At 38.5% G+C, this 24,545-nt stretch overlaps 1 protein-coding gene across 13 annotated transcripts in view; it reads right to left on the reverse strand.

Moving 5' to 3' along the window:
* Nucleotides 1-1,348: 1,348 nt before the first annotated feature.
* NREP (neuronal regeneration related protein) overlaps nucleotides 1,349-24,545 on the reverse strand; it is a 242,308-nt gene continuing 219,111 nt past the window's right edge. For all 13 annotated transcript variants that reach the window (XR_003119934.1, XR_003119935.1, XR_003119933.1 and 10 more), the window contains 2 exons: nucleotides 7,555-7,632; nucleotides 1,349-3,091 (listed from right to left, as the gene is read on the reverse strand). Coding sequence is in view for 8 of the 13 variants with exons in the window: in XM_025388853.1 (XP_025244638.1) it covers nucleotides 2,966-3,091; nucleotides 7,555-7,632 (204 nt within the window). In the remaining 5 variants the exon portion in view is untranslated. The remainder of the gene's footprint in view (nucleotides 3,092-7,554; nucleotides 7,633-24,545) is intronic.

Here is a 24,545-nt window from a genome sequence, read left to right on the forward strand (position 1 = left end):
TTAGCTTGCTCTCAGCTTTCTCTTGAATTACTTGCTCTTCAGGAAGCCAGAAGTTATGCGGACACTCAAGCAGCACTAGGGAGAAGCTCATGAGTAGAACTGAGGCATCCTGCAAACAGCCATGGACTAACCTGTATTGGGAGCAGATTCTCCAGCCCCACGTAAGTCTTCAGATGATGGTTTTTTTTTTTAATAAAAAATTTTTTAAAAAGAAAGGTAATTAAATTGAAGGAGAACTTCCCTTATTATATCCAGAGGTTAATACTCAAAATGGTGGTGATATGTCATTTTTAAGAATTTTCCTTCAGAATGAACAAATTCTAACGATCTGGTAAGCAGCTAGAATTTGGCTCTGCCCTAAGGCTCCTTTCTCTTAATAAAAGTTGAGGGTAAATAGGAAACTGAACCAAAATCTGAGATGCGCATTAATTTCAAATTAAGCTCAGTAACCCCCAAATGTAAAAGTCCTTCCTGACATAACACACATATTAAGACCCAAGATTTCTCAGAGAGAATCTGATGCCCACTCTCCAGAGGCTGAGCTCCCACTGCAGGGGAAATGTTCCCTTTGGCTGTTTTTTCTCTCTCTGCTTTTATCTCAGAAGTCTGTTCTTTAGTCTCTGTTGAGGTGAAACTCCAATGTCATCTGAACCCAACGAGCCAAATAAGCAACTTGTGTACAAGCCAAGTTAAAAAGTTTCACTCCCAGAATGGATGAGGAGAAACCAGAAGACATTTCTCATGCACAGAGAGTACACGAATCCCCGGAACTGCCAGGTTTCAGGGTCACATGAGACCTCTAGAAGGCTCTGCTCACCATCACCTTATCATCTGGTAGGTTCCAGGTATCTGGGTACACATGAATTAAGTCTTAATGACTTTAAATTCTGTCTCAAATTTTTATCCTCTTACAAGTTTAAGCTTTTTGTCTGAGGAAAGTGCAAATAGTCCATGATCATGAAGTGAGGTCAGATCTCTTTTGGCAGGGATAAAGAATACCACACAGTGGGTCTTAATGGCAAGGAATGAGAAAGAGGAAGTTCTGAAGTGTATGGGAATGCCTTGGAAGGGAGAAAAAGTGTAGAAATAAAAGGATCTTGGTCTAATTCTCCTTTGTGTCCAGAGGCAGCTCTGCAAATACCATCTTAATGAGCCACTGCCTAGCCCCTAATCTCATAAAATCCTCAAAAGGGAAAACGCATGAAAGGCAGAGCTGATTCTCTCTCTTTTGATATTTGCCCTTGGGTTTGCTGGCCTGACTTCTGGGACTCTGGGAACACACGAATTAGCAAGAACCAGAGAAGGCATTCAAAACTAGTCCTCTTCAATGATGAGCCAAATCAGACAGTTACCTTACAGCTTGCATATTTATTGAACAAATACTACTAAAATAGCTAAAATACATTGGGTACTTGTCATGAGTGCATCAGTAAAGATCACATTGTTACAAAAGCCTGCATTTTCAGCAGTACACAACTGCAACTCTACATAAATGCCACAGATGCAGAATACTGTTTTCTTGCTCTATTTACACAGCTGATATACCTATTCTAACGAAGGAGGGAGAGGAGGAATGCACAAGAAACTCAGGCCAATGGGGGAGCAAGAAGAAAACGAAGAAGTGCAGTGCATGCGTCATCGGTGTTTAACAGTCAGAAGCGAAACAGTTCAGAACAAGGCCTGCCCTGTCAAAAGAAGAGCTAAAAGACAGTTATATAAAAATTAAGGTGGGCTTTCAGACTGGCTAACACAACAACATTCCATGAGTAGATGGTATTTTATTTTTGTTTATCCATTTCGTTGGGAGCAAGGACAAAAATGTAAATCTACACCTTGCTTATCAAAATTGCCAAAAAAAGAGTGCTCTGCCTTTTAAAAAAGCATTATGATTTTGTAAAGACATTGTTTTCCAATTTAATATTTGGAAAAGGTGTCATTTTCATATTCCTACTCAGATGCCAGTGTTTTGGGTTTTTTTTCAGGGGGAATTTATTTAAAAAGGTTTTGCTCTTTTTTTCCACAAGTATCCTTTCAAACAGAAAGAACCCAAAGAGACACCTCAAAATGCCTGTAAAATTATTGCTTTTCTTTCTCTAAGTCAGGCAGGCGAGGCTACGGAAAGGAAGAGATTTGGTAAGTAAATTACAGTTTTGTGATTGCTCCCGCTACCGTGACTGCATGTCTGTGAGTGCCAGTCAACGAGACAATCGTCTCTCACACTCTGGTAGCATTCGCTCAACCTACAACACTGAGGAAGAAAGCCACACTGAAGACACAAGGAATACAAGTCAATCCAGTCTAGAGAACAACATTCAGGGAAACAGAGTACCAACACCTTCTTAGAACATGGAAATAAAAAATAACTCCATCAGAGCTACCTCGCCAAGGAGCATGTTGAAAGTCCAAAATAGCACCATTCATCAGTGTCTCAGGTCCTGTGGCAGCATCTCGGTCACTTACCACAAGGAAACAATGAGTTTCAAACTACTTCTATACATCAAAAGAGTACATGGATAAAATATAGAGATATACAGACAATTGATGAACATAAACTACTAGGTTTGTTACATCTAAATGAAAAAAAAAGGGGGGGACTCTCAGCCTCTGCAAGAAGCAGTCGGGAGCTGTGTGAGTGAAAAGGCAGGAGTGGACCGGTTGTGTGAGCGCGGTGGGAGTTTGAGTTGTGGAAGACATTGTTGTAGCGAACCAGGCCTGAAGGCCCACCTGTAAGGGTTGTAAACGTGGATTCACAGTGTGAAATTCTGAGCGTTTTCACTTGAGTCAGAATGATTAAAAACTGGTTTGATGATACCTATTTGTCCACTGTAAATTCTCTAAAGCAAGGCTCAGAGTCCCATAGTTTCTTCTTATACTTGATGATTTACACAGAAAAAAATCCCATATATGATACCATGACCTCATCAATACCCATACACCATATGTAATACAAATGGAGGTGTTACGATTAAAAAAAGTGGAGGTAACTGATTCTTGGGGAGCGGAGTTCACTGCTGCCCAGTGGAGTCAGGGAGGCAGCGTTTGTCTCATCGTTCTTCTTGCGGTTCACTTCCTTTGGGACAGGAAGTCTTCCCTGCAAAGCAGGCAGACCCACACACAGACACACACACATAAAAGACAAAATTAGTCATGCTTCTGAAACCATTTTTTAAAATTTTGCTTTTCCTGCCCAGCCCACATTTTACCCTTGAACTCTTGCTGTTTTGCAAAACAGAGTTTACATATTAAACACAGTTCACCTGAATGTAAATATTAGGTCTGTGAGGAAATAAAGTAGTTAAACACTGGCCACCTTTGCTTCAGTAGAATGAAGTGCTTCTGTCATGGTGGTGCCAGCCATGTGTGAGGCAGCATTCCCCAGTGTCAGGTTTCTTGGGACAGTTTCTAGTATTAGATGGGGCCCAACCTTAGACTGGGTGATAGATACTCACAGGAGGGTCAGTCGATAATTAAAAAAAAAAAAAGAGTCCAGAGGGTGTGATGAAGAAGAGTAATAACCTATTTTTGAATATGTAATAAAAATATTTAAAAACATATCCAACTTGCATAAATCTTATCTATGTATGGCTTATTCTACATGCAATCGGTACATGCCAGAAGTGGGTACCAAAGATGGGAAGTGTCTGGGAGAGAAATAATGTGAGGGTGCCCAGACAGCGGATGTAGGAGAGGAGGCGGCTAGTGGGAAACCAAGGCCAGAACTGACTGGGGCTATTCTAAGTCTCTCCTCACAATCCTGATGAGTAAGGTTTTTGTGTTTCTGACTAGAATAACTCAATCTCAGTGTGACTGCTGATCTGCCGCCATGTGGCTTCCTGGATACGCTGCTGCAGCACCAACAGTGGAGAGGAGCTCTCCATCACAACCAGACAGCAGAAGCACAGCACAGTGAAGCCCACCTGCCCACATGATGCATAATAAAGGTATTAATTTACAACAGATGGATTTTATGCCCTGTACAGGTATGAACATAGTGAATATTTGACAATAGTCTCTCTTTTAGCTGAACTCTGGAGTTTTAATTACTGACATTTTCTTGGAAAAAAATATCCTTTGTGGTTTTAAAAGACGTGTGGGTTTTCTTTTTTTGTTTTTTTTTTTTTTTCTGCTCAAGTCACATATTCTAACAAGACAGTTTTAATAAGCCAATTTGACTAGATGTAAAGTACTTGGATTAGAGTGATCATCTTACTTTGTGACCTATAAATTAACACATCTAAATTTCTTTTTAAGAATTCAGAAGCCAGTAACTTCCAAACAACCTGAAATTGAATAAATATTTTCAGCAACCCAGGGGTGAACTAAATGCAACAGATAATTCAACTTTAAAAAGTCTTACTTACTGTATAATTTTCCATATTTAAACATCTGGTATGCCTCAATTTTTTGCTTAAAAGTCTCAGACTTTGAGAGCATACAACAGTTTTTGGACATATATAACCATTATGTACTTTAATACTCCAATCTTAGGTTGTGATTTTAGAGGTTGTTTTGGTATCATTAAATACCAATGGGACAAAACCAGAAAATTAAATAAAAATATAATTCACCATTCACACACCCTTAAGAGTCTAGATTCAATTTCCAAAAGCATAATATTGGGTAGTTACTTGCATTTCTGAAAATAATTTCAATCTTGGAATCTTGGTACACAATCCCAAAATTTAAAAAAAAGGAAATCCACTGTAATACCAGTGTCTTTAAAATAATGCTGCCAGCCCAACCCCATCTCACCCCACAGTCAAACAGTTACCATGGTTCAGGATAGGACAAACATAGGTTTTGGACAAATGAAGAGTTCAATGGCTGTTAATTGTCACAGGCAAGAAAAGAAGGAAAACCAAAAGTTGATAAATGTTAACTCAACAATTATACTCTTCACACAGCTTGCCTTAAAACTGCTCCTGTTCAGACTTACTCTGTTCAAGAGTGAATACACAGAACGTTAGTGTATCTCTCTATTTAAATCTTAGTCTCGGTACTAATCTTCTACCTCCATGAAACATACACAACAAAACAAAAGGAAGAACAAGGGATTTGGGAAGAGGCACTTCCAGAAAAAAAGAAAGTGAAGATTATTTCAGATTTGAATTTACCATTTTTACTATTTTTTCTGTTTCAGGGTGCCAGATAATAAACATTTCTTTGTTCACTTTCATGTTCTGAGTGCCTACTATGGCTGGAGTACTCTATTCGATTTTAAGCTTAGAGATTGAAACAGAAACAAAAACAGTCCCTGCCCATCTCACCCTTCATTAACTTGCTGTGTGGAAGACAGGCATACAGACTGGACCCTGACGAGACAATGGTAGTAGGGCCCACAGGGAGGTGTACAGACTGGACCCTGACGAGGCAATGGCAGTAGGGCCCACAGGGAGGTGTACAGACTGGACCCTGACGAGACAATGGCAGTAGGGCCCACAGGGAGGTGTGCTACTGCAGCAACCTGAGGGCCCAGAGCCCAACAAGCCCGTGGGGAGAGGTGCTCCTGAGGAGACAGAGTTCTATGCATCCTCCCTATAGAGTCCTGGATTTACTAGATTTCAATCCTCTTCCCCCAACTGATTTCAATCCACACACCCTCCCACTATTTACAAGTAATAATAATAGGCTTTCTGCCCCCACTAAAGGAATTTTAGGCTTCTGCAACAAGTGGAGGAGGCATTTTGAAGATGGGACACAAAGAAGTCTTCTTTCTCCAGATCCAGAAGTAAGTCAGGCCTGATAAGAATTTAAGCCAAAAAAAAAAAAAAGTCCATCCATGGAAAAAACAGTTGTTCTATCATCCAGCACATATTTGTGCCAACAGAACTGAGGGACTTGAGTAATTCAAGAGGCTAGGGGTTGGGGGGCAGATGTGTCCAGTGGCTCCCACAGCCCCGCCGTCCTGGAAGTCATGCCAGTTAATGTGCCTCGGGGTGGATCAGCCCTCCCGATGGATGACTACTAGGAAATTAATCCCCAGTTAATAATATGCTTTGGTCCAAGTAAGTCAAGATTATTTTTCCTACAATTATGCAAAGATATGCTTTTCCAGAAGGGAACTTCTGGAAAAAGAACAAATACACTATGCTTAAAATATTATTCACATATTTAGAGAAGATAGCGGAAGACCTGAATACCATGATCCACTGTGCCCATCCCTGGGAGCATGTCTTTGTGGAGGACAAGACCTAGCACACCAGGGCTGGCTTTCTAAGAGTAGGGGGAGGCACCACTGAGCTCATCAAGGAACTGTGCCTAGTCGTGCCCCTCTGGTTTATGTCACCAGTATCAAAGAGAGGACCTTTGGATGCCTGAATGAGGCAAGAATTAATGCGAAGGCTATACTTTGCTTTGTTTTCACTTCTTGCCCTCAGCTGCCTTAAGAGAATTATGCCCTGATCTGGCACAGTGATGAATGTCTACGGTTATACTGCTGCTGCCGCTGGTGTGCTGTTGGTGAGGTGGTGGGGTGTGGGTGTGTTTTAAGGAAAGCGCTACTATTTTAGCTCTCTTCCACTCCAGCTCTACAAATCAGTGCAAGTCTAGTTCAGGCAGGGCCAAACCATTTTGTTCACCTACTTTTCTGCCAGTGATTTCAACCTTGACCTTCAAAAATGCTCTGCAAGATTAAAAGTGATTTAAGATTGTTTTCTTTCAGTGCAAACTGCCAGTTGATACAACCTCTTCAGTTTCTGCCTGCCAGTATAAGATAGGGAATTGTTGAGACTATTGAGTGTAAATAAAATAATTTCTTAAACATTGAAATACCAGTAATAGCTGGGGGAGGCTTCACCATTATCAATTACACTTATGAAACTTTCAAATAGAACTGTTATTTTCAGTGGATTCTGTTTTTCTTTATTAACTGCAAAATCAGTAAGTCATTAAAAAGTACACTCTTCCTGCTTGAGGTCAAATAAGTATTTACCCTAAGAGGCAAAGTTCAGTATCTACAGTAAAAACTGGTAAGTAGTTGTTGTTTGTTTCAGAAATTATGCTAAAATCTAAAATATAAATTTTACAAATTTTGAGGCAGAGAACTGCCATACCTAAGATGTCAGAACAATGAAACCATGTTTATAAAAAATGGTTTTTAGGCTTAAACATTAGAAGAAAGACATGTAACAGTTTTTTGGTCTTCCCTTTTGCTTCATGGATAATCTTATCAGACCTTCAGACTTCATTAGCAGGCAATTATGTCATCATCTCTTACACTTTTAAGAAATCTTTTAGTTTGATCATTGTATTTGAGTTTGTCTAACCAGGAATGGAACAGATTTAAAACCTGTAAATTGTACATTTGATAAACTAATTCCATGTTTTAAATGAAAATTTTTTATTTATGAAGAAAGGAAGATAATGTGAACTTTAAGTCAGAGGACTTTATGATATTTTTTAAAAGCACATTATTTCCAAGGTCATCATAGTATCAGATTGATGGATTCTTATAGCAGCCTATAATGGGTATTAAAATGAAAAAGCTCTGATATTTTAAAACAATTGTTTCAATATTGAAAATAGTGTTAACAAAATGGCATCTAGGGATCTTACCTTAGGAAGCCTTCCGTCCATGTTCTTGTTTGGAAATGGTTCTTGACTGACCCAGACAAAGAGTTCTGGGTAATAAACCTATAGAGACACAAAAGCACACACATTCAGATTAAAAACAGGATCTACTCTGGAACTACATGGGATAACCTTAATGAGCTCAATTCTCCTCAATGGTCACTTATTCCCAACTGCAACTTAGAGCACTGGGGAAACCATTAACTCTTTCAAACTCTTAGTGTGCTTCTGAACATACACTACACTCAGGAGAGTTTCAGCTTAATGTCTGCCAAGATTAAGTCCAATAAATCAGAGATATCAATCAATGTTATTTTTAGCAGGCAAAGTAGCAGCTTAATGGTATGTCTGGCTGAGTGCACTAAGTCACCAGGGAGGTCTAACTTTCAAAGGATTCTATGATAAGTATCCTTGCAAAACTCCATCAAACACTGTTAAGGGTTATTCTGATCATTTATTAGAAGGCCAAAGATTATGAACAAAATAAAAGAGGAAAGAAAGCAGCAGCCCAGATTCTCTCCAAGTCCATGTGGCCAGTGACAACACATTCTGCCCAGCTGCCTGAAACAGCCAAGTGTCTGAGGGAGGGGCGGGAGATAGGTGTCATCACCATGAATGATTCAGAGAATACTAGTTGATGAATTTGGTGGTGGGAGGGGGTGGAGCGAGGGAGTGGAACTGAGTAACTCTTCTTTAAATATACAAAGGATGATTAGCATAAGGTTGCCGACCAGCTGTTCTCCATCTTCAGTAATGACAGGAGGGGGGAAAGGACTTAAAATTACAACTAAGATTTGGGTCAGCTCTAAGGAAGAACTCAGCATAAGAATTGTTAAATTACTAAAAGAAATTGGAGAAAAACTGTGAAATCTTCTTTAAAAAATTTAGAAACAGAATCCAGCAACCATCTGTCAGAGCTAATTCACATTTAATACAGTCCTGATTGAAAGCAGAGTGAAATTAGGTAAGATTCCCTCCAGATCTGCTTCTCCACATTCTGCAATAAATAAGCTTCACATTTAATAAACAACAATTAAGAGTCACACCTCATTAACAGATTAACAAACAGACTTAGATGTCTGTTTAGATTTTGGTTTTGGAAGCCCTAATTGAGGTAACCTAATCATTGAGTTGACTGTAATACTTGGTATACCCCAATCAATCCATTTTGTCAGGAGATCTAGGGTAGGAAATATGGATGGTTAACAGTGTTCACTCTTCGGAATAATTGAACAGTAACTATCTTTGATCTACACCAGTGACATTTAGAGCACATCCTACCTTACAAAGCAATTTTGCATACATTACTTAATTTGTCCTGATGATAAGCCTATAATATTGGTCTTACCATTAAACAAACGAAGACACTGAAACTCAAAAAGGTCAATGATTTGCCCAAAGTCACACAGGCAGTGTAGGGTAGGACTGAAACTCACACTAGGTTTCCAGATTCTAAACTTCAGTTCCTTCCACTATCCTGCTGCCCTCACATTATCCCAGAATGCAAATCGCCTACCACCACTCCCTCAAAATTACACCAGTCCACAGCCGCCACCCACGTTTGGGTCTTAAAGAGAGCTCATTCTGCAAGAGCTGGAACTATTTCCTTTTTGGACTGGGTCTAGCTTTCTGAGCCACGTGGTTCCCCCCACCCCAACCACCTTACTTTTCCACATATTTCCTCTCCTCTGCCCAGCTCCTTCAGAAAGTTTTCCACCATCTGCCTTGTTTGGGACAAGCAGCCACTTCTGACATTTCCTTTATCCAGGAATGGGTGAAGAAAACAAAATAATCTCAAATACACAAGCTTTTTTCAAGACTTATAACAAAGTCACAGCACACAAAAGCCCAGTTTCGGCTTAACTTGAGGGGACCCTAAGTTTGAATCTACTGTTAAATTCACTTCATATAAATGGATATAAAGTGATTACATTTCTATATTGCCACTTTAAAAATCATATTTTAAGTACAGTCTTAAAATATTAGTGAGAAATTAAGTTACATTGGAAACCAAAAATGTTGATAAAAGTACCTATAAGAACTTTGTAGGCATAGGAAGCAATGAAAAGCAAGGTCAGGTAAGTATTGTCATTCCTGTGTTCTTGTGCTTTGCTGGGATATTCCATTTTAACGAAATGACACTGCTTTAACATTTAACTTCTAAGCATCAATACTAAAAGCACCCAAGTCTAATTTGTAGGGGAAAAATAGCTTACCTTTCAGAAATTATTACACCTATTTTAACAATCTGTTGTTCCAAGAACTGTCCATTTGCTTAAAGAAAAAAAAAAAAAAAAGCCAACAACTTTTGCCAAAGAACTTGGGAACATGAATATCCAACAGCAAAACACACATGACTAAGGAAACTTTATCGCTCACTTCATATTTGTTACATTGACGAAGGCATTTTTTTTTACTATTAGGCATTTTTAGCACCTTAGGCATTTTTTAGTATTTGAATCATAATCATTGTATACTTTTAGAAAAATGAACGTTACTTTGGCCTTGTGGTAGTCTTCCAACCTGCTTCAAAGTCAGAACCTTAAGCCAAAAATGGCAGGGACAGAGGAGTCTCAGTTACACTCTTAAAACCTGCTTGGCTGGTGTCTAAGAACTCAGCATATCCCTAGACATAGTATCTAAAGGAGATATTTAAACTTTTCATTTTTTTTAAGCACAGCTAGTTTTAAGAAACAGTGGTAAATTACTGGAAACAAATACGATCTATCTGCATTACAACATTGTTCTTTCTTATACCTGCAGTATTTTCAGACTCTAAAGTGAAGAGCTTAAGAGAAAAGATCGATTGACAATCATTAATTACCTTTGCTCTCAAATGATTCAGACCTGACCTTTGGTATTCCGCAAGGGCCTCAACTTCCATTCCTTTCCCAGAGCTGGATGTGGAGAATGGGTGTCCAAAGCAACAATCATTTGTCTTTCTGTCAAAAGCTGTCTCGGTTTAAATGTACTGTATTTTCTCTGCCGCTTCTTCTCATCGGAACATGTTCTAGTCTACTCACCAGGTTCTACTTCTGGCAGTCAGAAATAGTGCCACTTTTCAACTTCATGTCTCTTACCAACCTTTGTGCATTTATGCAGCAACAGTTCATGAAATAGCTGCAAAGTGCTGGACACTGTTAGGTTCTGGGGATTGCAAGAGAAATAGACTTCCTGCCTTCTAGATGCTCAAGTCTGGGGGTAGGGAAGGTACAGCAGGGGTGATCAATCCACAAAAATCTACTTTTAAAAATTTGTGTTATGGGCTGCCTTGTATCACCTCAAAATTCATATGGGGAAGTCCTAACCACCAGTACCTCAGAATGTGATTGTATTTGGAAACAGGATCTTTACAGAGGCAATTAAGTTAAAATGAGGACATCAGGGTGGGCCCTAATCTGAAGTGACCCATGCATGTTGTTCTAAGAAGAGATTAGGACACAGACACACAGGAAAGACCATATGAAGACACAGGGAAAAAGACAGCCATCTACAAGCCAAGGAGGGAGGCCTCAGAAGAAACCAACTCTGCCAACATCTTGATCTCAGACTTGGAGCCTCCAGACTGTTAGAAAATAAATTTCTGTTGTTTAAGCTGCCCAGTCTGTGGCACTTTGTTATGACAGCCCTCACAAACTAAACACAATGTGCTTTTTAAGGGCAACAACAACAAAAATAAATATATAGGTTATGTCAAATGTAATTGCTGCTGGAACATGTATCAACAGACTAAACAACAAACAAAACCAACATTTAGCGTAATATCCAGTAGTGCTGTCAACAAAGGAAATGGGGGTGGCAGTGAGTGCATCTGGGAGGGCATTTGATGGCTGTCAGAATCAGCCAAGGAAGATAGAAGGGTGAGGGATAAGCGCATAATGAGCTCCATGCAGGCAGGTGGACCTGTGGCCAGGAGGTCTCCCTGCAGCTCCCAGGGGCCACAGCAGTAACAAGACCCACATGAACCCATGAGTTTCTTAACTAGTTCAGAATATTAGGAACTGACAATGACCCCATGACTGAAGCTTTTGAGTGCTGATAATATGAGGATCAGCAAACTGGTAAGCTGATCCATCTTTCTAGAGTCCATCTGTGCTTGCTGAACTGTAAAGCTGCCCATTCTTCTTGGTGCTCATCAACTGACACTCCAAACATGGGCACGTGGCTGATACTGCATTCCATTCATTCATTGTCTGAATTCAAGTTTGTGTTTTTCATGAAGACCAATTAACTTTCTTTTTGACACTTCATTGAATTCTCTATTGTTGTTTCGGTGGTTTGCATCTCGAAAATTTAAGCGTTCTGGGTATGGGAATACCTCAAAACTATTGTTTTATTAAACAAACCAAAGTTTGCATTAATCTTCACAAAAAGTATGTCTTCTTTTAAAACCGATTTTTCAATGTATACAATAAACAATTGTTTTTGCCCAAATAAAATCCTCAAAACCCTCTAGAATACTATTCTTCCAGAAGTCAATTAGAAAATCAGAAAAGCAAATCATACCTTCAACAGTTGAGAAAACAAAATGCTAGTTAAAAAAAAAAAGGTAGGGGGAAGGAAAATTTTGTTACTTTAATTTGGAGAATATGCAACGGTTTTGTTTGAATTCTGGTAAAGTTTGAGTGTTTATACTTGTCACTGAATATATTGGTTAATGCATCTTTTTCTGTAATGCTATATTTATCTCACTGACAATTAGGTTGAAAAACAACAGAACGTCATAAAGAACCACAGTGGTTTAAAATACACTAATCATGACATGTATTTAGATATCCTTGAGCAATTCTTAGAAAAAACCAATTTTATGCTTTCGCGTATAATTAATATACTTAAACCCACTATATATTTAAATATTAAATGTGCTATTTCTTACTGATTCTCTTAAATGTACTGATAGGTAAGTTACAATATTCTATCACAGCATACAAATTGCAAATAAAATACTCAGGGTTTTGTCCCTCATTTCCTTTCTTCCTCCCTTCCCTCTTTCTTTCTTTTGAGGCTTGTTTTACTCTTTGGACAGTGAATCATGAAAAATAACTGCATTTTTTAAAGGCTATAAAGTAATTAGCTTACCAGTAATTATTACTTAGTATAAACTATTATTAATAGCTGACAACTAGTGCTCCAAATTAGAAAAATGAAATGTAGGAAAATTCAGAGACCAGTCCTCCAAGGTCCTAAAAAATAGCAAACTAGATTATTGCTTAAATTATTTTTCAAACATTTTTTAAGCTTTTCATTTCAAAATCTGCTATTTATTTTTCAATGGCATGGTCCACATACAGAATCAATCTAAAAGTTCTCTGACATGTTTCCTATCACTTCTACTACACTGCAGGTAAAATTTGAATCATATCTACTTATTACCTGTTTCTAAGTTTGTATTTTCCTCTGTTCATTTACTGTCTTTATCAATATTTCTTTGGGGGAGACTTTTCTATGAGAATGATACTTAAAGGCAGGGTTATATCTTTTTGCAGAGGCTAAATACACCACACACATAAATGCTGCTTACTTCATTAGTTAACATACATTTTCAGAAGTCTGCCATGAAAGTATGTTGCATGGTTTGGCTGTTAAGGACCATAGCTGTAATATTATTCTTTATCCCTGATGGGGTCCTATAGGGTTAAAGAATGCAGACATGGGTCCTTTATAACTTAACAGGATGGGTATCTATCTCCTGCAATTAGGAAAGCCAACTAGGGCAGCAGGAGTCCAACCTGCATAATCAATCCTTTCTGCAGCAAAGGGGTGTATTTCATAATCTTTCTGTCAATTAAATAGTATGTGTCTGTATGTGTACATGTTTTATTCTGCCTAATTGGCCAGGAGGTTGTGAAACCTAGTACTGTAATTCAAGGAGAATTCATGTGCATATACATACACTTCCTTTCTGCAAAAACCCTTTGAAGTGGTGCTATAAAGAATCTCCCTCAAAAGCCACTCTGCTCCCAGGTGTTACTGGTCATATGAGAGGGCCAGATGTAAACTGAAACCATAAATGAGCTACAAGGATCATTTTCTCTGAACAACATTACATCAAAGATTAGATGGTGCCAAAAGATGATGCACTGTGCTGTCTCTCTAGAGATGTAGTCTTAGAAATCTGCCTAACCTTGTGAATGCTGCTTGGAGAAGCAGCACGGCAGGGAAAACACGTTGCCACTGGAAGACAAAAAGATAAACCTGTAGAACACTGGGCCCTTCAAATGATGTATGTAACCTCTGCACATTCTGGAAAGCAGAATAAAAGTGTTGGGGCTTAGGTTGGCAAGTATTCTGGCTTGGGAGCTAAATGAAACATGCACTGACCTAATTTAAACACACACACACACACACACACTGGAGCTGGCTGTGGTAACAATGGGTAATTACAGAGTATGCATTATGAACACCCAACTACTGCACTCTATAGTCATAAACGCCCTCCTGCTAGAAAGGAAAGGCAGGCCTTTGTGGCTCCTGCTGCCACTCCTTGAGTTTCATTGCCTGGTAAGTCCTTAACACGCACAAATAGAGGTTGGGGGAGGCAACGTGTTTCAATAAGGAAGACAATGATGGCCCACTAATTGGTTAAACTCAATGGCATTAGCTTTGCTTCGGGTGCATATTCCCACTACGGGCACAGAAAATGTTCATGTTTTATTAATATTATGCCACAGATTATGTTACTGTCCAACATTACACGTCAGGAAGGCAAAAGATTTATAATTCTTGATTTTGTGAGTTGGGGTTTCTGAAACAAGCTTTGCAGACTTTAATAGTGGAATCCTCTAAATTCACTCTGCTCATTGTGAAGCCATCTTGAGAGGCCACTGATGAATATGTGGGAACCTGACAGCTGTGGAATTTTATTTCTAGACTTTAGGCAGAGAAGGGAAAAGGAAATCTCCTTGCTGGCAACAAAATGAAAGTGTTTACATGTGAAATTAATCGTCAGCACAAAGAGTTTCACAGTCACTCTGTTCCACAATGTAATATTCTGCTTGTTTGGCTGCTGAGTCTTTTAAAATTTTATTTCTAAGAATAATAGCAAAGACTTTCAAGGGGGGCAAAAAATCAAGTCAGGAGCCAGCCACAAAGGTTAACAGAATTACCCGACTTTTCTTTTTCACCACTACTTAAAACCGTTCATTACGCGAGTTTTCTGGGCTTTGAGGGTACATGGTTCAAGGCCAGGTGCAGCAACGGCCAGCTAATTCAAGCATAGTGAACACGGAGGTCAGCTGCAAACATTTATGTTGTGCAACATCGTGTTCCTCTCATTCCAGCCCCATTCCTTTCCAATAAGAGCACATTTAGCACAAAGCAATCCACCTAAAGACTCCATAAATCCAAAAAAGGGAGTCACTGATCGAGGAATTCTCAGATTTCTGCCAAGGCACCCTCCCTTGGACTGGAGGTCAGCCTGGTACAGTAATCAGAGCCAAACTGTGGACTGGACTCAAGGAATTAAGTTCAGCACTTCAAATCTTGACTTTTAATGGGCACTTTTTCTTTTCAGCAATGAAGAGAAAACAAAGTGCAAATGGCTGGTAACAGCCCAAAGTAAACCAGGAGAAAAAGTAAAAGAATAAAGCTTGGATACAAATCTTGTAATATCTAAGAAGCGTCTTTCCAAACAATGTGAAAAAAAAAAAAAGCAACCTTTTAAAAACTTGGTTTGAGATTACGCAGTTGTGAGTGAACAATAAGAAAACAAAGGCCACAATACAAGATAGTTCCTCTCTTTAGCAAAGAAAAAAAAATCAGCCTTTGTTAGCTTGCAGCAAAAAGGCCCCTCAGGCATTTAAGCACAGCATAAGCTTTTCTTTGCCCCCGTGACCTCAAGAAATATGTTAATTCAAGAAATATGTTAATAAAATCTTTTACCTCCCTGGAGTGGAACCAGAATAAATATTTACTTAACACATCTTGAGTTCTAAGTCTGGACCACCTTATTCCATGATATAAATTAGTTTTAATTTGTAACCAAGAAATTAGGACTATGACATCTTGTGATGTTTCTCCTACTTTTAAGATATATTAAGAATTAAAAAAGAAAAAACTTGAATACTAATTCTATATTATGTCCCAACACACCAAACTGCACTTGTGAATTTTAGAATGGTATTATTCACCACAACTGAGAGTAAAAGCTGTTGATATGCTTTCTAATACTAGACATCTGGAGTAGCAGTGCTTTTTCCAAGCACATTCCAAGGTTAATAGGAAACATCTAGACTTGCTTTTATTAGCTGGTTTGAATAATTTTAAGTATGCTATGCCGAGTTTCACCTTCAAATAACTATATGAAGTTAAATTTCTAGTCTGCAAGAATGCTATTTTTTCTTTCCTTCTGTCCAAAAATTACTGTGCTATCCATTAAAATCTCATGAAAATTTTCCCCCAACAACATGAAAGAATAATTATTCAAAAATACGATTTCTTTTGTTAAAGCCTTCAGTTAAGGGCTGGTAAGTATTTATTTAGACGTAGGACTTTGGATTTTTCTTGGTCTGGGTGGATGAGATAGCTAGTTGCTTTGAAGAGTCTGAAGATATTTCAAAGCATTCCTCTTGTTGACATGTGCAAGACAGAGCTTTCCAGAAAGTCTGCATTTTCTCCCGAAGTGCTCATTCCAAAAGAAATTATTCACTCTTTCCATCAATGTACCCTTTTCTACTGGTAACTGCAAACCCTTCAGTATTTAACTAAAGTTATTTCACAGTTCAGTGCTTGTCTCACACTGTCCTGGTCATTTAAAAACTGGTATCTCTTCAATAGCAAATAGCATCATAACAGATCACTAAATTTGGAGGGAAAGTGGTTTCTATTGCAGAAGAATGTAATTAAAATTGGTGTAAATCACAGGGTACAGAATTCTTATCTGGTAAGAATTCTGACTTTTTTAAAGAAGAAAAAATATATCCAGATCTGTATCAACATGCTATTTAAATGCTCAGGACAAAAAGAGGCCACTAAGAGGCTTCCAAGAAAACTGTCAGAAAACTAAAAGTACAAGAGGAATAGAATGGATATGCTTAGAATGGATATGCCCCTGCACATCACCTGGGTTTTCAACCCCTCTGGGTGGAGCCAAGTCTGATTAAGTAGAGGGCTTCTCTCTGATGAGGGATTCCGTCAGGCAGTAAGACTGAAGGGAGGTGCTCCCAACCCAAACAGATGTGTTTCAGGGCTAGTTGTCACCAAAGAAATACAGGCTTCAAGAGTTGTGAAAATATCTGCAAAAAGAATGCCAAACTAGAGGCTTAGGTTCCCTAGAAAAAGAATCATCGGTAGTTTAATATGAAAAAGGTAGCAGTGGAAGCTCAGGCCTTCTTTCCAAATTCTGACTCTATTCTACAACAAGAGAAGACCTCAACCACATATTTTTCCCCTCAGTCTTTCTTCCATTGTAAACCAAACACCACAGCTATACCTCTCCAAAAGAAGGGAACTATGAGCAATAAACAGGAGTAGCTGGAACCCACAGAGACAGAGCATGTACATTTGGGAACCACAGCTTTCTGTAGAAATGCATAATACAGTCCACTATAATGTTTTGTTAACTTTAGGCATGTTTTCCAGGTGCACTCTTTTAATCTTCACAATGGTACCGCATATATAAACCAATATATATCTAAAGCGCTGGCAACAGGATCGGGCACATAAGCAGATCTGTGTTAGCTACCATTATCATCATCGTCACCATTTTACAGATGAGAATAGCGAGGGAGAAAAGTCAGGGAACCTGCCGAAGGTCTCCAGTGTTCATGTGTTGCTACAGTTGTGGAGGAAAGACCAGTCTTAGAGTAACAACTTTGACTTGGCTACATTAAGACTTTGGATCTAATTAAACCCAAGCAAAGTAGGAATCAGTTTTTTTCTTTTTTCAATGTTCCCTGGAAGGAAATGTCCAGCACAATATAAATATGTAGCATCACTGCAGCTAATAACAGAACGCATTTGCTGAGAAACCAAGTTGTTTTATATGACCCCCAAATGAACTCTCAAACAGTTTCTTCTCAGATGGCTACCAATGGAAAATCTAATTCAGTATAGAATTCTTGACTGTCTACACTGGCACAATCAATTCATTCTTTCATCAAATGCATTTGAAATCCTGTTCACTATAACTTTGCTTTTTAAAATGTTAACTCAATTTAAAAACAAACTAATTAGTTAAAAAATATTTTATCAATGATCTGCAGACACACAAACCATATACTGCATAAAAATATGAAGTATTTTTCTTCCTTTCAATTGAGGAAGAAAATAAACACTTATCAGACAAGAGAGGTTAAATTCAGAAAGAAAAATAAATTTAACCAGACTCCACTTGGAAACCTTTAATTAATGTATTAGAAATCCAGCCAGTTCTAAAGATGGACAAATGGAAAGATGGAGATGGGGCAACAAACTAATTATTAACATCCTAAAGGTATCAAATAGCAAATAATTAGGTATGCTGTATTTGATCCTCATATTGCAGGTAGAGTACTGTATTCAATCACAGTCAAAGATGTGGTGACCCTCAGACTTCATCTAAACAACATAATAGCTGATAAATTTAGTAAAAATTCACAATGATTATCAGATGAATTGTTTCTATGATGCAAAGAACAAATTTAATTGTATTTCTGATTGATTGTGCCAGTGTAGACAGGCAAGCCTCATATAATAAAGTTCAAAAAGTGGTTCTCATTTTTTTTTTTAAAAAAAAGGAAAAATAGGCTTAATAAAGATTAAATGAAAAGATGTGGAGACTTGTCTCCCAGACCTTGATAACAAGATCAGAACAATTTATGATTCTATTATCAAGAAGTGAGAAAAATATGCAAGGCCAGGGCATTTCATGATATATAATTAGACTCAAGACTCCACATGGCAGTAAGAAATGGAGACTCAGTTCTGGTCCACAGCATCCAGGCTTTGGAAAAGTTAAATCTAAATAATAAAGGACTAAAATTGTGAAGATCAGGGCTCAGAGATATGGACAGAATTTCTGATCCTATATTAACTAAATTGGCTAGGTATATAATCTAAATTATCTGGTCAATTAAGAAATATTTACTAAGTATTTTCTGCAGGCATTGAATATTTCATAGGCAGTTTTTAATCCTATACAATTAGCATCTTATCAAAGAGTAAGTCCCATTAGTTTGGGCTGGAAATACCAAATTACAAAGAAAATATATTTTTTTTTCAAAAAGATTTTTTCTTTTTTTTTGTTTTTGAGACAGAGTCTCGCTCTGTCACCCAGGCTGGAGTGCAGTGGCCGGATCTCAGCTCACTGCAAGCTCCGCCTCCCGGGTTTACCCCATTCTCCTGCCTCAGCCTCCCGAGTAGCTGGGACTACAGGCGCCCGCCACCTCGCCCGGCTAGTTTTTTGTATTTTTTAGTACAGACGGGGTTTCACCGTGTTAGCCAGGATGGTCTCGATCTCCTGACCTCGTGATCTGCAAATCCCAGGAAGTCTATTTAAGAAAGGGGTGGGCTAGTTAATATGACGTATCTATTCAAATTCAAATTCTGTTAACAACACAACTGGAATTCCGATATTGCATGCTTTTAAACAGTGGGTACATTCCCTGAACAGCAATCATTCTTTAAGCTAGTATTAACTGAGTTCCTCCAATGCAGAAGGCACTAGGTTAAGTGTTCAGCCATATGCCGCCTAACCCACAGGACACACTGATCTACTGACACTCAACAATATCTGTCAAATGAGCACAAGAACAGACTTTGACATCATGGTCCCAGTGAGCCTTTTGGGTGGCTTTCACTAGGATGACTGAGTGGGAGGCATGAAACAGTACTTCGTGGAGGGAACAGTTAATATCAAACCCTTACTTGGGTCATGTTTATAAGCACCTTAGTCAACAAGTTTTATCCATATAAATACTGACTAGCTTTCCCTTGATACTCTGAAAGTTGGCTGGCAAAGCAGTATCTTCTCCTAATTTCTACTCTTTCCTGTCCAAGAATAAGTTCTATATCAGACACCAACTTTATCCAATAAAAGTGTCCTCAAAATGCCTGGACCCGTTTTAAACAAAACGACTTTTGTAGATTTCTCCTTGTTCAGCCACTGGACTGTAGTACTTTTCCCTGCTGGAATTGTATCAAACTCAATTCAGCAGGAAGGCTGTTACCTGCCCCAGTAATCAAAGGACATGGTGTGTGATGGTGATCTGAGTAAAAGCTGGGATGGAGGAGAGAAGAGCTGGAGCTGGCAGCCACAGCAAAACTTCTGTGCACATTATGAGTCTCCCTGTTCGTCTCCCTGTTCTTTTAATTACCTATTGGTGAGTCTTTGGCTCGGCATTTTTATTGGCAACAACTACTTGGCTATTCCCCCGTCCTTTCCAATCAATGGCTCTGGTTCCCAAATTTCAGTGAAAAGGGGCAAACAGACCTTCCTTTCATGCCACATTCTCTTACGTATTTACTCCTTCTCCTTCTTGAATATGTTATATTTGTATTTTGCTCCATGAAAATGAGGAACATTGAACCAAGCAGTCTAAAATCAGAGATTTAAAAAATCTTCAGCTAGATTATCATAACACTTTCAAGGCAAAAAGCTTAGATTAGGAACCATTCTAAGGTAATAATGGGCAACAATTTTACTTTAAAAGATTGCATTACCCTGTGAAACCAGGGCAGATTTGCTCTACTGTCATGACTGCCTCAGTCAGACTACTGAGACAAACTGTGCTGCCCGCTGGAAAAGCACCATTAATACCCTCATGCATAATGGCGCCCCACAGCCAATATTTTGGATATGATGTGTAGCACTACTCTAAAGTGAGATTCCTCTTTCAGCAGACCATACCAACCTAGCTTTCTGGACTCTCAGGACCTCCTCTGCCTAAAGGAGTGCAAAAGAAAGGAACACAGAATTTAGGAGTTGTTTTTGTAGTGTGCTTAGATCTCACTTAACTCTTCCTCCTTACTTCCCAAACATTTGAGCCTTCTAAAATGTTCAGTGAGAGGCTCTTTTCAGTAGGAAATTGTTCATCAGTGTATGTTCATTTCATTTCCTGGACTGCCTTATAACTGAGCTATCACAGCAGTGCAGTGTCCGGCCATAACTCATTGTAGACACCAAAGTGGGCCACCTGGTCCTGCCCAGAAATAGCAGATTGTCATGTATCCATGACCACTGACTCATTCATTTATTCCACAGACAGTTGTTGATCACTGAGGATGTGCCAGATCCTAGTTAGGTATGGGAGCACAGATCAGACTGGTTCATGGTGTAGGATCTATTCCAAGGTCTCATTAGGAAATGTCAGTGAAAGTTAGAGTTTCCTTTCACTTTGTAGAAAGAGAACACCAATTTCTCTATGATTTTGCTACTGAGAGTTCTCTCTCAGTAATGAAACATATCTACATCTGAATTCACCATCCCACTGATAGAGGAAATGGAAAAAAAAGAGGCATTAGTCTTAACTGCTACCAAAAAGGGAAAGGTGTTGCTCAGTTATTAAGTGGTCAATATTCTTGTATCACGTATACAAACTTGGAGGGTAGAAAAACATGCAGAAATAAGCCAGCCGCAAGAAGAAAGTTAAACGCGTGATAAGTATACAGAGGAACATAAGAAGATTCCTGTTGGATGTACTATGGTGAGTTTCAGAGAGGAGTTGTCATTCTAATTCAGTTTTGAAGGATGGCTTTATTTTGTCAGGAGGTGCATTCCTTCTAGAACCAAGTTAAGCAAAGGCACAGGAGGAGGGAATCCTGGGGGCAGGTTTAGAATAAGTGGCCTGGTCCCTCTAACAAAATATAATCCACTAGAGCTAGAAATAAATGATTAATTAATATAGTTCCTGGCATATCTGTCAAGCCACAGAAATAAAACTTAGGAAGTTCTAAACATAGCAGGTAAAAAAAAAAAAAAAATTACTTGAAGGTATGAGGTGGAGAAGGCGTAAAGAATTCAAGGAGCAATGCTTACCTATGTCACTTTTACTGAGAGATTTACAGACAAGTACCACCTCATCAGAAGGGGTTAAAAGAGCTAGTCACATCATTTCATGCTGAAAATCTTGCAGCTGATGTATTCTAAGGTAACATTCTGTGCTGTTAATGAGATTGCAGGAAAAAAAAAGTCCCTCTTGGACTTGGCTTTCCTCGATTTTCATGTATCATGTGATGACATTCCCTTTGGTTGATCACCAGACTACTGACTACATTAGTAACAGCATGTAGGCCTCAAATTGTAAACAATTTTATTGTGATGACATAAGTGTTGGCTTCCATTTTGAATAAGTATGGTTAATCGAGAAGAAATGGAAAGAGAAAAGCAGCTGGGTACATGGGGGTGCAACTGATTAGCACATGCCAGCACCCAGTCAGTCTCACAGGAGGGAAGCATGATCCTTCTATCGGGGAGCTTGCAAGTCAGCAACATCCTCTCTGCCAAGCAGACACTGCTGAACTTGCTGGGATCTGCCAATGAAAGTGCTGCCACTTTCTCAAGAAAAAGAAGACAAGCATGCTCCCTTTTCCCTTCCCAGTTCCTTCTAGCTAGAGACCTTTCTTCTCTCCACCACTCCACTCCAGCCTAAGGCGAGTGAGGGGGAGCAATAAAGTAAGCTGTACCTTTAACCAGAAAGTGTAAGCGAGTGAGTGTGTGTGTTCTTTCCTGTTAGGCACAATCAAAAGGCAAAGAACCTGAGACAGGTTGGTAACCTGAGTGAGAGCCCTGGGCCATCTCTAAGATGCCTGCTCAGTGGCTTCTTATTGCTTAGCACATCAAGTCCTTGACTTCTAGGTCTAGTTTTTGAGGTCTGTCCTTGACAGCACAGAGGTCCTGAACAGGGAGGATGATCTCCCCTATAACAGTAAAAAGGTATTATCCTCTCTTGCAAGCCTAACTCTCTAATGCACTCCTTTAATCTGGAATACTCCTCTCTCTCATCTAAATCTACCCAAATATTCTTAATTCTTCACTCACTCAATATAAGGACTGGTCCTAAGTCCTAGAAATAAAAAGCTTAATAAAGCATAGTACTTACTCTCAAGGAGCAAATAGTCCACTTCTAGGTTTCAAATTTTGTGTCAACTCCAATCAATTGTTAATGGCATCCTGGAACACTGTATTGAGGATTTTGAAATCATACTCAGGCTGAATAATAGAGTGTCAAGGCTGATTAGCAATGTCTCCCGCAGGTATAAAAGTTAGTGATGGAGATAGCCATATATTTGCTATTTCTGGCTCCAGCTTAATTTCTACCTTCTTAATAAAAGTTAATTTTAACTTTTAACTCCAGCTTAATTTCTACCTTCTTAATATAAGTTTTCCACTATCCCCAATCCCCAGTGCTCACTAACATCACTCATACCATTTAGCACTAGATTGTATTGTTTTACATTGTTAAGTATGCTGCACCTCACAGAATCACAGAAATAGATTCTACTGAAATAAGTGAAGGCTAGAAAGTTCCAATACTGGGAGTAAAGCTCCTCCTGGGTCCAGGCTGCAGGAAAGGCTGCAGGAAAAGCTGCTGTGAGCTTTAAATACCACAGCTGGATCCAACCCAGAGAGATGGCATCGCACCACATTGCCAGAGTGTGACTCTGGAAGCTGGGAAAGGTTAGCCATTGCAAGCCACGTAATTTTGGCAAGTGCCACACCTTATGGTTTCACCGCATTTTGTTTTATCCCATTAATAATGGAAAATAAGTTTCTGTGTAAACTAAAATTGCATTCATTTTGGCTTCCTACCTCTTTCAAAATAGAGGTTAAGGATACAAATTACTTCTAGTTTACAAAAACTAAACATAATTAAATCATTAAGAATGAATTTTAAAAATCCAACTTAATAGACATTAATATGCATAGACCAAATATTTATTGAGCTTCTACCATATATTTAATACTTTACCAAGCACGATATGAAGTTTATAAAGCCTCTGGGAGCCTATAATTTAGTTGAGCAAGGAAAGAAATGCATATGATCCAACTAACAAATAATGCCATCCTGGTTAATACCATGATATTACTACTAATAACTGAATTGATATCTAGAATTTAGCTGAAAGCCATGTTAATGCATAAGTCCCAAACCATTAAGGCTGTTAATACTTTTGCACTAATGGATCAATTTCAGGATCACTGCTATTTTTTTACACCACTGAGATGAACTATTCTTGAAGCTCTTCCTAGGTACAAAATATGTTCTAGAAATATGCATTTCAAATAAATTTACACCCAATAAATATTTTTAGCAATCATAATTCCTACAGATGTGGACTAAGAATTTATGATTAAGCTGCTATCCAGTACAAAGTAGAGGAGTCCTTTAAAATTGATATATTGTAATATATCTTTATCAACCAAGATGACAAAATCCAAGTACATTCAATACATTTTCCTCTGGTATATTCAAATTGGATTTGCTGGTAAGATTTCCTTATCCCTAGTTTTTTCTTGTATAACACAGGAATTATACAGATAATTCAGGCAAATCCTTCCCACTCCTACATCACTCCAGCAACATTTTGAATTACCAAGATGAATCAGACAAAATCAATTTTTTGAGCATAGTTATTCAGATAATTATTTCAACCCTCCATTTCACTTTGGCTATGGGGATATGGCCTTAAAAGACTTTCCATCCAGGAACAGCATTAATTTTTTTAAAAAAGGAAGGACCAAGGAAGTTACACTAAGGATCCCTAGTCAGCCCAGTGTATCTGAATGCCACATCAGGTCTTTAACTGACCAGGTAAATTAATACTTCAAAGTATAAAATTCATTAATAGCCAAGGATAAATTTGGGTATTGCTCATTTGGTTTAGCAGAGTATTCATATTTTAGAAGTATATTTTCCTGTTTTAGAAGTATTCATCTCAGGACTTAAAAAGTGAATTTCTTCAGTGTATTTATGATGATCTGATTTACATCTTTTAAGAACTGTATCAGGTTAAAATGGAATGATACTTGGAACAGCTGTTTATTCTAAGACTGCTGC

The sequence above is a fragment of the Theropithecus gelada genome, chromosome 6 (assembly GCF_003255815.1).
Source record: "Theropithecus gelada isolate Dixy chromosome 6, Tgel_1.0, whole genome shotgun sequence".
NCBI lineage: Eukaryota > Metazoa > Chordata > Mammalia > Primates > Cercopithecidae > Theropithecus > Theropithecus gelada.